Here is a 14,435-nt window from a genome sequence, read left to right as displayed (position 1 = left end):
AATGTAGCACAATTGCTTTCAAATGAATAATAAAAAATACTAAAATTAAAAATTGAAACTTTATTTAATTATTCTTTAAATATTGTGCAAAGTTTCTTTGAATAATGATAATTATAAGACATGTTTATTGAACACCAATTCAGCTTATAAAGACTGATTTCTGAAGGATCATGTGACACTGAAGAAAAAAATTACCCTTTAAACCATGATACATACAATAATTTACAACAATAATGATTTTTACATGTAATTGTGTGTAAAATATATTATTTTAATACCTATTAAATAATTTTTATTGATTTTTAATGCAAAAATTAATAAAATATGAATGTCTTATTTTCTTAAAAGATTATTATAAATAGGATAAATTTAAGCTAAGAGAATCTGAGCCTATTTCTCACTTTAAACAATCTATAGATTCAAGATTTTTTTGGCATTAAACAAATAATTTAAATAAACAAACAAACAAATAAATAAAATAAATAAATAAACAAGTATATATATATATATATATATATATATATATATATATATATATATATATATATATATATATATATATATATATATATATATATAACAAGTTAATAATTAAATAAAACAGGTAAGTAAATAAATAAACAAATAAATAAATAAAACAAAGAGGTAAATAAATAAATAAATGAATAAAAATAAAAATAAAAATAAAAATAAATAATAAATAAATAAATAAAGCATGTAAGTAAACAAATAAATAAATAATAAATAATTGAATGAATAAATAAATAAATAAAACAAGTAAATGAACAAATAAATAAATAAAACAAACAAACAAACAAATAAGTAAATAAATTAACAAATAAATAAATAAATAAATAAATAAATAAATAAATAAATAAATAAATAAATAAACAGACTGAATTTCATCTTATTGTGCTATGCTGTAATTCACAAATTACTTTGTGGATGAATTATTGCAAAAAGCAGATTATCCCCTTTATCTTGGATAGGTTCCATAGAAAAAATAAAGTACATTTCTTAACAGGCCTACAGGGAAATTAAAGGAATAAAGCTAAAGGTAATCCTAGTGTTAAAAGAGTAGATAGTTAATACAGTTTCTCACCCACAAGCTGCGCGGGCTCTTTACACTGAAACGTGCTCTTCTTTCCATAAGTGGTGCCTTCTGGGAAATCAAAGATTGCTGGGTGAACGTGGTACTTATCTGGGAGCCCACAGTCGACCGGCTCACAGGAAACCTGCTTATTCCACTTTCTGTCTGCGCAGGTGATGGTCACGCTCGAGTCCGTCTGCACAGAAAAAAGTTTAGAGGTCTTAAACACTTTATTTTAGGTCACAATTCAGGGTATTAATAAACCGGTAACTAACACTACTAGCTTAATAAACGACTAATTAACTGTTTATTAATCCTTACAAGATAGAAGATGAGTTTAGGTTTTGGGTAGGATTAAGGATGCAGAAAAGGATCATACTTTACAAGCTCTAATAAACAGTTAATAACTTAATAATAATCAAGTAATAGGCCAGTAGTTAATGGCATGAATTGTGACCTGAAGGTTTACTTATTTTGCATGAGGTAAGAAGAACTGTTTAGATCTGCATTGTGTTGCTTTAAGAAATGTGGTTTTCAAGTTATACCTCCTGCTTAAATAAGATGTTGGAATTAATTAATTAAATAATTAATTAAAATAATGAATTAATAAAATAAATAAATAAAATAAATAAATAAATAAAACATAATATTTATTTATCTATTTATACATATAAAATAAATAAATAAATAGTATATATGTATTTATTTATGTATTTATATATGTATTTATATATTTATTTATTATATTTATTTATAAATAAAAAATTAATAATCTTTATTTATATATAATATTTATTTATTTATATAAAATTTATTTATTTATTTATTTATTTATTTATTTATATAAAATAAATAAATTATAAATAAAAATAAATAATAAATAAAATGAATAAATAAATTAAATAAATATAATATATTACTTATTTATTTGTTAAATAATATTTCTTTATATATATATATATATATATATATATATATATATATATATATATATATATATATATATATATATATATATATATATATATATATATATATATATATATTTTTTTTTTTTTTTTTTTTTTATTAATATTATTTTTCCCCTGAAAAAAATAAATCTGAGCATTGTGATTGTATTTTGCATCTTAACACAGAAGTCAGTTGGCAATCAATGCAGAGTTGAGTTTCCTGAAGAAGTGGTGTGTGTGGTGTGGCTGTCCACATATAGCGTTTCAAATCAGTCACTTATAAGCTCCCATTTCACAAAAGACGCTGCCTACATAGATAGCAGAAAGTAAGACAACTCACTCGTTTGAAATCCAGCGAGCAGAGCTACAATCCAAAGTCAAAACATACTCATCTTTCCCTACAGCGCCAGTGTTGTGATAAGAAGACAATGTGTGTAACTTGGACACCACTGTGCAAGAAATGTTGGCACGTACTCTTGATCAAAACTAAAAGATGATTTAAATGAACTGCTTTTAACATTGATAATTGTATGGCAAGTTTCTTGAACACCAAATAAGTAAACAGACTGAAAGATCACGTTACATTGAAGACTAGAACAAATGACCTTTAAAACTCTAATAAATCAATTAAAAATAATAATAATAATTGAATAAATGATTGATTTTATTTTAGATATAAATCCAGTTTTGGTATGAATCAGAAAGTTTGTACAAACAATGTTTTTGTTTATTAGTAGAGTGTATTTGTCAGTCCAAAAAGTTATGTTTTATTTCTTATCCTGTATTTTTAAACTGATTTTTGTTGCAAACATTTTAAGATACATTTATATTACATAAGACATTAAGTCATGTCCCCCCCCCCCCCCCCAAAAAAAAGAAAAATAAATAAATAAAAATAAATAAATAAATAAATAAATAAAAATATTAATAATAATAAAATCAAATAAAAATAAAAAAGTGTGTTTTTTTACATTAAACAATCTATTAAATCTTCTAATTTATTTATATTCATATTTTTTTGCAATATCAAAATAAACAAATAAAAAATAATATAAAATAAAATAAAATAAATATATATCTTGTGCATTTTTCAAAGTAAACAATGTACAAAATCATCTAATTTATTTACATAGTTTTTTGCATTAAAAAATAATATAAAATAAATAAATAAGAAAATAAATACATCTATTAAATTCTTTAATTTATTTTAAATGAATTAAAAATAAATAAATACAAATAAAATAAAAAATAAAATAAATGAAAAAAGAAATAAAATAAAATCAATTAAAAAATATAATAAAATAAAAATTTTGTGTGAATTTAATTGTATTTTCACTTTACAAAAATCTATAAATTCATCTATGCATTGATAATTATGATTTTTTTGCATTTAGAAATAATATTAAATAAATGAATTATAATACAAAATTTAATCAAAGATACAAAATCCTCTAAATTATTTACATAGTTTATTTTTGCATTTAAAGCAATTATATAAAATAAATTAATTAATTTAATTAAATAATGAGAATTTGTGTATTTTCCACATTAAACAATCTATTTAATCCAATAATTTATTTGCATTGATAAACATTGACAATATTATAAAATAAATAAATAAAATGAAAAAAATAAAATAAAATAAAAAGAATTTGAGTGTATTTTTCTTGCATTAACAAAATAATATTAAATAAATAAACAAATAAATAAATAAATAAATAAATAAATAAATAAATAAAGTGTATTTCTCATGTTAAGCAATCTATTAAATCCTCTTATTTATTTGCATTGATAAACAATATGTTTTTGCATTAACAAAAATTATTAATAAATTATTAAATAAATTCCATTGATAAACAAGCTTTTAAAATGAAGAAAAGAAAAGAAAAGAAAAGAAAAAAGAATTTAATAAAATTTAGACAAAAATCAAAAATCTATAAATTCATCCATTTTCTTTGCAATGCATTTACAAACAGGATTTGCATTTAAAATATTATAAAATAAATAAATTAAAACAAAACAAACTAAAATAAAATACAGTAAAATAAATAAAATAAAATAAAAATATAAAATAAAATATAAAATTTTATTAAGTTTAACAAAGATAATTTAAGTATATTTTTCACTTTTAAAAATCTATAAATTCATCAAATTATTTGCACTAATAAACAAGATTTTACTTTTTTTTTTTTTTTTGCATTTAAAAAAAATACAATCCAAAGTCAAAGCATGCTCATCTTTCCCTACAGCGCCAGTGTTTTGATAAGAAGAAGACAATGTGTGTAGTTTGGACACTGCTGCACAAGAAATGTTGGCACGTTTTCTTGACCAAAACTCTGTTATTTGAAAAATGCCCTGAAATGGCCTGACATCTGGTTACAGCCCTCCAAACATCTTCAAGCCAGGATTTTGCCGTTATGCCTCATCTCACAACTTCACCGTATAATGTGCTTTTTAAATACCTAAAGAGGCTATCTTGCAGGATCTGACTTCAATGAAGCAACAAGGACATAAAAGAGGATTTTCATGTGCAAAATAAAGAGGAAAATAAGACTTGAAATGCCACAAAACCTGAGGACGCTGACAAAAATCATCTTCTGCTCCACTATTTTGATTAGGTGCACCAATTCAAGCACTTTGAGAGAAAAAATAAATAATATTTAGGTGATTTGAGTTAATCCATGTCATCTGCAACAATATTTTCTGGATCAAAATCTGAATAAAACAAACTTAATGTTAATTTTACATCAACTGAATCAAATAATTTTAAGGAATTTACACAATCACATTGGAAATAACAACCCAGGCTCATTGGAGATATGTGCCCAGGGCAACATTTTTAAGAACCGACAATAATGTACCCTGAACTACATTGTGTTGCAGCTTTTGTTTTCACAAATCCACTAGAGGGCGCTGTGTGCATTTCTGACAATCTCAAATAAGTTACTGAGGCACCTTTTTCTCATACATGCCATTTCTTGTGAATCCACCAGAGGGCGTTGTGTACATTTCTGCACACATTAGCGTCCTTCTCATGCATGTCCATGAGAGAATTCAGTCTTCTGGCAAGAATTCATGCTTCTACTTAGTTGAATCAAATTTAATCATTCCGAGTTTAAATGTTGGAAAGTTTGAAAGGAATAGGGTATAGGGGGGATAACTGGGAATAGCACACAACCAGGAACTATGCTTATAACTACAGCTCTAGAGGTGTAGTTCAAAGTGTATAAGTTTGCGACGCAGTTTGTGAATAGTCATTAGAATGACAGATTTGGGAAACCAAATCAACAAACTATGTTTGTAATGACGGAACTTGCACCCTTAGTAAGCTAACAATGTTATCGGAAAGGCACCCCTGATCAGCTGCTGTAACTATTGTACAAAAAAGCATGAAATAATCTTTATTTGTCTATAATATGTGCAAGTAAATATCATTAGTTTAAAAAGGAACTAAAGTTGTTGTCATTACACTGCCCCCTAGTGTTTATTTTACTCAGGAACTGCAGTCAAACGTACAACAAATAAATCTTGCCGCCTTCATTTTTTTAGTTGAATAAAATTTAATATTTTCGAGTTTACATGTTGGAAAGTTTGAAAGGAATAGGGTATAGGGGGGATAACTGGGAATAGGACACAACCAGGAACTATGCTTATAACTACAGCTCTAGAGGTGTAGTTCGAAGTGTATAAGTTTGCGCCGCAGTTTGCGAATGTTCGTTGGAATGACGGATTTTGGAAACCAAATCAACAAACTATGTTTGTAATGGCGGAACTTGCACCCTTAGTAAGCTAACGATGTTATCGGAAAGGCACTCCTGATCAGCTGCTGCAACTATTGTCCAAAAAAGCATGAAATAATCTTTATTTGTCAATAATATGTGCAAGTAAATATCATTAGTGTGAAAAGGAACAAAAGTATTCATATCACACTGCCCCTGGTGTTCATTTTACCCAGGAACTGCGATCAAACATACAACAAAAAATCTTGCCACGTAAAATTTTTTTCTTGAATCAAATTTAATAATTCCGAGTTTAAATGTTGGAAAGTTTGAAAAGGAATAGGGTATAGGGAGGATAACTGAGAATAGAACACAACCAGGAACTATGTGTCTAACTACAGCTCTAGAGGTGTAGTTCGAGGTGTATAAGTTTGCGACGCAGTTTGTGAATAGTCATTGGAATGACGGATTTGGGAAACCAAATCAACAAATTATGTTTGTAATGATGGAACTTGCAACCTTAGTAAGCTAACAATGTTATCGGAAAGACACTCCTGATCAGCTGCTGTAACTATTGTACAAAAAAGCATTAAATAATCTTTATTTGTCTATAATATGTGCAAGTAAATATCATTAGTGTGAAAAGGAACAAAAGTTCTCATTACACTGCCCCCTAGTGTTCATTTTACTAAAAAAAAATCCTGCTGCCTTAAATTCTTTAGATCAATCAAATTAACTTTTCTACTCGGCTAAACTTACATCAATAAAACTGACTATAAATATTACGTTAAACTTTGTATGACTTAAAAAATTTTCTTGAAACCTGATTAACTTACTAAAATAAGCTACATGAAAATATTAGTTGTGGTTTCAGGCTGAGCCTGTGTTGATATGCATATTCATTCATTCATTCATTCATTCATTCATTTTCCTTCGGCTTAGTCCCTTATTTATCAGGGGTCGCCACAGCGGAATGATCCACCAACTATTCCAGTACATGTTTTACATAGCGGATGCCCTTCCGTCTGCAACCCACTACTGGGAAACACCCATACACTCTCCCATGCACACACACTCATACACTACGGCCAATTTAGTTTATTTAATTCCCCTATAGCGCATGTGTTTGGACTGTGGGGGAAGCTGGAGCACCCGGAGGAAACCCACGCCAGCACAGGGAGAACATGCAAACTCCACACATGCCAACAGGCACAGCAGGGACTCAAACTAGCAACTTTCTTGCTGTCAGGTGACAGTGCTAACCCCTGTGCCACCTTGCCGCTGACATGCACGTTTGCAAATGAATAACTGAATCCTAAAACTGTCATCATCAAGCACTTTTTTTTCGTTGATGAAATCAGTTCGGATTAGTCGGTGAAGCAGGAATCCAGCATTCGATACACACGCGACTGATAATCTCAGGCAGATATTCTTTCCCTCCCATAAATTTCAGCCTATTCTTCGATTATCTGATATACCACAGCGATATCTTCTTACCAGGTCATTACTCACTTTTCTGTACGGAACATATGCTTTCCACATGCTAAACTCAATCAATATGTTTAGAATATCTGGGGAGAATTCCCGAAAGTGCCCGAACTAAGAGTGAGTGCTGAATTACAATAAGTTATCACATCAGACAAGGTCATTTATGCTATGGGGGACATATGGGTTTATGCAGGTTAACTGCTGATCTATAGGCACGTGGGAGCCAGCGTTACATAATATCCTGCATTTTGAGATCTCATGATTAGTGTCTGTTCAAATATAATTCAAAGTTTGAAGCCAAAAACCAGAAATCATTTTCTTTAAATTACCCGCAGGCTTTATTTCACGCATTACACAACGCAGAGGCATTTTTAATACATTAATTATGCTGCTAATGTAACCCTGCCGATTCTACGCCACCCAACCCGCTCCAAGCTGGTTTCAAACCGGCGACCTTCCGCATGGGAGTCGGGTGCTCTACCAAGGAGGCTAAAGACCATGGCCTCTAATGTTTGTCGCTAGAGCATGTTTAGAGGTCAGAGGAGTGAGGTTTACCTGCACAGCACTTACTAGCTGGCCTCCGTTACACTAATACCCATCTGAGGTTTTTTTGGGCGTAATTAGAGATGCAGAATAAGATGATGCTTTATAACTACTAATGAACAGTTAATGCAGTGCGTGGCATTATTGAGTGCACCCCATTTCGAAAATGAATATTTGTATGCATTCCTCAGTGGCAATGTGTTTTGGTGCATTTAAACATTCATTCATTTTCTTGTCGGCTTAGTCCCTTTATTAATCCGGGGTCGCCACAGCAGAATGAACCGCCAACTTATCCAGCACGTTTTTACACAGCGGATGCCCTTCCAGCTATAACCCATCTCTAGGAAACATCCACACACACTCATACACTACGGACAATTTAGCCAACATGTACCACATGACTTTGGACTGTGGGGGAAACCGGAGCACCCGGAGGAAACCGACGCTAACACAGGGAGAACATGCAAACTCCACACAGAAATGCCAACTGAGCCGAGGTTCGAACAAGCGACCCAGCGACCTTCTGGCTGTGAGGCAACAGCACTACCTACTGCGCCACTCTGCATTTAAACAAAACAGATTTATCCAACAGATATTTTCATTAATATATAATATTTTAGTCACCGAACATACTCAGAAATTGGAAGATGGCACCTCTGTAATCTAATTTGGCACCTCATTTTACCGATCCCCCTCCTCACACGCCGCACTCTTCACTTACATCTGCTAATGTCAACTGCCCCCCGCCAACCCATACATAGCGGAATCCGCTTGTTAAGTGGTGACGTGTTTGTGATGTATGTATACTGATTCCGGGTCCAAGCCGCCACTCATTTGAGTGGAGAAATCATTCGTTTATGATCGCATTTTATTCCTATCACACATTAAAGTTAATTTTATATAAAGTCATAGGCTGCGTCCGAAACCGCATACTTCCATACTATATAGTACGCCAAAATCAGTATGCGAGCCGAGTAGTATGTTCGAATTCAAAGAATTCGAAAATCAGTAGGCGAGAAGTACCCGGATGACTTACTACTTCCGGCGAGATTCCGGAGTGTGCATCCCATGCATTCTGCGCTATCCCATGATGCCCCGCGAGAGAATTCATGAATGGAAGTAAAGCGATGCAACTGACGCAGGTAGGTCACGTGACCATGACAAAATGGCGGATGTAGTACGTCCGAATTCCATTTATACTTTTCACATTCAGACTGTATAGAACGTACTTTTCTAACGGCCGAGCAGTACGTTTAAATTCAAATGCAGTACCTACTGAGTAGTAGGCGGTTTCGGACGCAGCCATAGTGTACACAACAATCACTGGGCTTGCTGCATAACAAATACCAAAATTTTAACAATTTATAAAAAATTAATCACTTTCTGGCCATCGGATATTAGGCATGGACATATATACTGCGATCGTGACTTTCGAAAGCCTTAAATCGCTTTGTAAACGTTTATTATTACCATTTCATGAGTCTTCCCATTTAGTTGAATAGAGCGTTTGGACCCGGAAGCCGCTTCGCGTGACGTCACACTTAACAAGCGGATAAACTACCAACTTATCAGGCATATGTTTTACGCAGCGGATGCCCTTCCAGCTGCAACCCAGTACTGGAAAACACCCATACACACTCATTCACACACTTATACACTACAGCCAATTTAGATCATCTGATTTCCCTACAGCGCATGTGTTTGGACTGTTACAGGAGCACCCGAAGGAAACCCACGCCAACACGGGGAGAACATGCAAACTCCACACAGAAACACCAACGGGCCCAGCCGAGGCTAGCACCAGTGACCTTCTTGCTGTGAGGCGACAGTGCTAATCACTGAGCCACCATGTTGCCCCTGTGTAAACTTTGTTTCTCTAAACTGGGTGCAGTGGGTAGCACGTTCGCCTCACAGCAAGAAAGTCAATGGTTCGAGTCTCAGCTGGGTCAGTTGGCGTTTCTGTGTGGAGTTTGCATGTTCTCCCCGTGTTGGCGTGGGTTTCCTCAAGGGTGCTCTGGTTTCCCCCAACAAGTCCAAACACATGCGCTATAGGGGAATTGGGTGGGCTAAATTGTCCGTAGTGTATGTGTGTGTATGGATGTTTCCCATTGAAGGGCATCCGCTGCGTAAAAAACATATGCTGGATAAGTTGATGGTTCATTCCACTGTGGCGACCCCAGAATTATAAAGGGTCTAAGCCGAAAAGAAAATGAATGAATGAAATCATAATTTTATAATTATTTGAAGTGGACAAGAAATGTCTATACAGTTACTAATCGATCTGTAACTATTTGCACAGGATTAACTCTTCTTCTTCTTTGGCCTTAGTCCTGTATGGTTGCGGGGTCGGCTCTATAGAACAAGTCCTCCATTTAGACTATCCATATGATAACGACTTATTTACACATTCCGGCTGGCCTGTGGTCAGGGCCTGTCACCCTCATACACTACGGACAATTTAGCCTACCCAATTCACCTGTAGCATGTCTTTGGGGGAAACCGGAGCATCCGGAGGAAATCCACGCAAACACAGGGAGAACATGCAAACTCCACACAGAAATGCCAACTGAGCCGAGGTTTGAACCAGCGACCTTCTTGCTGTGAGGCGACAGCACTACCTACTGCGCCACTGCTTCGCCCTTGCACAGGATTAACTAAATATTTTTAAAGATATGATGAACACAGATTATATGGTTAAAGATTGTATGCAGTATCCCATCAGCCAATGGGAAAAAATGCTATCAAGTGCTTTAGTGCCCATTAGTGAACAGTTTCTTCCCAAAACGTTGTAAACACATACTGACACACAATAATAAACACAAACAAGCCCATAACAAACACATTTACAACACTGGGCTGCTGCCAAATAATCGCACAGTTGGAGAGGTATAAAGGAGAAAAAGGTTTATGGCTAGGGGGGGCCTTCTTTTGTACAAATTTATAGAGGCTTGGTTCACCTCATTTGGGCTACTGTGCCTAATTAAACACAGCTATCACAACACTGAGAGAGGCAGTCAGAAAGACAGACAGACAGACAGAGAGACCAAAATAGAGATCAGACTGACAGACAGAGATTAGAAAGAAAGACAGACAGACAGACAGACATCAGCAAGACCGAAATATAAATATCAGACAGACATAGATCACACAAACAGACATCAGACAGACATCAGATAGAGATCAGATAGAGATCAGACAGTCAGAGATAGAAATCACATAAAACAGACATCAGACAGACAGACGGACAGACAGAGATCAGATAGACAGATAGATATCAGACAGATATCAGAGATAAATCAGACAGACAGACAGACAGACAGACAGACAGACAGACAGACAGAGAGAGAGATCAGACTGAAACAGACATCAGACAGACAACCATCCGACTGACAAACCAACAAAGATTAGAGAGACATAGATCAGACAGACATCAAATAGAGATTGAACAGAGAGACATCAGCTTGAGATCAGACAGACAGACAGACAGACAGATATCAGACAGACAGAAATCAGACAGACAGACTGACTGACACACATACACACAGAGAGAGAGAGAAAGACAGACAGACAGACAGACAGACAGATCAGACATACATCAAATAGAGATTGAACAGTGAGACATATATATATATATATATATATATATATATATATATATATATATATATATATATATATATATATATATATATATATATATATATATATATATATATATATCATACAAACAGACAGATAGAGATCAGACAGAAACAGACATCAGACAGACAAATAGAGAGCCGACTGACAGACCAAGAGATCAGAGAGACAGACAGACAGAAAGACAGAAATCAAACAGACAGAGATCAGACAGAGACATCAGTCAGACATCAAATAGAGATCAGACAGACAGACATCAGTCAAAGTTCAAACAGACATAAATCAGACAAAAATCAAATAGATATCAGACAGACAGACAGCAGACATAAAAAGATCAGATAGACAGACGTAGATCATACAGACAGACATCAGATAGAAACCAGAAAGTCAGACAGACAGATAGATAGAGATCAGACAGACAGACAGACAAGCAGACAGACAGAGTTTAGATACAGACACATCAGACAGACAGACAGACAGAAATCAAACAGATGGAAATCAAACTGACAGACAGGCAGACAGACAGAGATCAGATAGAGACATCAGACAGACATCCAATACAGACTGACATCAGATAGAGATCAGACAGAAAGACAGACAAAAAGACATCAGACAGACAGACAAATAAATAAAGATCAGTCAGACAAACAGACATCAGACATATATCAGATAGAGATCAGACAGAAAGACAGACAGACAGAAAGACATCAGACAGACAGACATATAAAGATCAGTCAGACATAGATCAGATGGAGAGACATCAGACAGACAGACAGACAGACAGACAGGCATAGATCAGACACATAGACACCAGACAGACACCAGATAGAGCTCAGACAGTCGGAGAAATAGAAATCACATAGTGACAGACATCAGACAGACAGACAGACAGACATAGAGATCAGACTGACAGAGATCAAACAAATAGAAATCAAGCAAACAGACAGATACAAATCAGACAGTGACATCAGACAGATATCAAATAGAGATCAGACAGACAAACATCAGACAGATAAAGATCAGACCGACATAGATAAAACAGACATTAAATTAAGATCAGACATCAGACAGACAGATGTATTTTCCTATGATGGTAACACATCTTTATTGATTCTCATTATGCCAGATGTAGCTGCATCTAAACAATTCAATGGTGCCAACTGTAGCACCTCTTCAGACGTCACGTTGGCAAGCAGAGGTGATAAACTTAGCAGACTAATTGTCTAGGAGAAAAAAAAAATGTTGACCAGAACTGATGCATTAAATGTTGTTGCAGTAAAAGAGCAGCAATTTGACCAGATTTCACATGGGTTATCCATTAAACATCTAAGCGTAGTGTTTGCACGATGAAAACAAACACATTGACATACACACACACACAAACAAGTGGAGAGAACTGATCATTTTTGAAGATAAGAGCAGCATAAAAGGCAGATTTCCTGGAAGCCTCGTGACACAACTGAAGCAAGTGCACTTTCTAATGAAGCTCGACAAGATGCAACTTGACACCATTGTCCTTGCTCTCATGCTGATGCCACAGAAACACACTGTACTGACATTCTGTTGCATGACCTTGTCATATCATAAACGCTGCTGAGACCAGGAATGCAGAAATCAAACGGCAGGGTGTGATCGTATCGCTCTGGGCAATGTTTGATCACACTGTTACATCACTGCGAAGACAACCCATGAAACCCAAAGGGGACTCAATAAGGGAAACACAATGTTCCTTGCTCTTTTGGCAAAATGTAACTTTGCATTCTTAATGACAGCTATTTGTAGGAATACAGCAACTGGTTTCAATGAGAGCTGGCAAACTGTGGCCCACACAGTATTTGCATGTGCAGTATTGGCACTGTAAAATTTATTAGAGAGAGACCTAAAATCAGTTGGAAGATCTACACATGCCCTGAATAAAATTTAAATAATAATAATAATAATAATAATAATAATAATATATATTTTAAATATTTAATAACATTTAATAAAATTAAATTAAATTAAAAATAATAAAATAAAACAATTAAAAATGTATAAAATAAATCAAAATTAAATTAAACATAAATAAAAAAATCAAATTAAATAATGAAAAAAATAAATAAAATTAACAAAAATAAATAAATAATAAAATAAAATACATAAAAAACTTTTTTTTAAATAAAATAAAATAAAAATGAAAAATTCAGATAAAAATATGTTTAAAAAATCAAATAAAAAATAATTACAAATAAACTAAATTAAATTAACAAAACAATAAAATAAAAATAAAAACAGATTAAATTAAACAAAATTCAAAACTAATTAAATAAAAATGAAAAACAATTAAAAATAAAATAAAAAATAATAAAAAATTAAATTAAATTAAATAAAAAATAAAATAAACCAATAGAAAATGATAAAAAAACAATGAAAATATATATGAATAAATATATGAAATAATGAAAAATATTATAAATAAAATAAAATAAATATAATAAAATAAATATAATAAAATATTTTAAATAAAAAAAAAATTAAAAATAAATTAAAGTACATGAAAAGGTACATGATGTTTCCCAGAGATGGCTGGAAGGGCATCCGCTGCGAAAAAACTTGCTGGATAAGTTGGCGGTTCATTCTGCTGTGGCGACCCCAGATTAATAAAGGGACTAAGCCGACAAGAAAATGAATGAATGAATGAATGAATGAAAATAAAATACAAATTAAATAAAAACAAACAAAAAACAAAAAATAAAATAAAATAAAATAAAATAAAATAAAGCCTACTTTTTATTTAGGGAGCAAAGCATTTTAAAGATCATTATAAAGAGATATAATCATTAATTAAAATAAATAGACACATAAAAATATACACAGTAGAAGTTCTGGACCCATTAACAATAAAAATTACCTTCTGCAAAATTACTAAACCTGAAATCAAATAGGTCCAAAAAATGCAAACAAATGATTACATACAGTAACGATACTAAATTTCAAATCAAATTCAATAAATAAAAATATGCATAA

The 14,435-nt window shown here is 32.6% G+C and overlaps 1 protein-coding gene across 1 annotated transcript in view; it reads right to left on the bottom strand.

Moving 5' to 3' along the window:
- The window catches only part of pappaa (pregnancy-associated plasma protein A, pappalysin 1a), a 174,558-nt gene that overhangs the window by 39,837 nt on the left and 120,286 nt on the right, over nt 1-14,435 (bottom strand). The window contains 1 exon segment of the mRNA NM_001278805.1: nt 1,103-1,286. Within this exon segment, the coding sequence (NP_001265734.1) occupies nt 1,103-1,286 (184 nt within the window).

The sequence above is a fragment of the Danio rerio genome, chromosome 5 (genome assembly GCF_052040795.2).
Source record: "Danio rerio strain M-AB ecotype USA chromosome 5, GRCz13ab, whole genome shotgun sequence".
Taxonomy (NCBI): Eukaryota; Metazoa; Chordata; class Actinopteri; order Cypriniformes; family Danionidae; genus Danio; species Danio rerio.
This window is presented reverse-complemented; position numbering and strand designations above follow the sequence as displayed.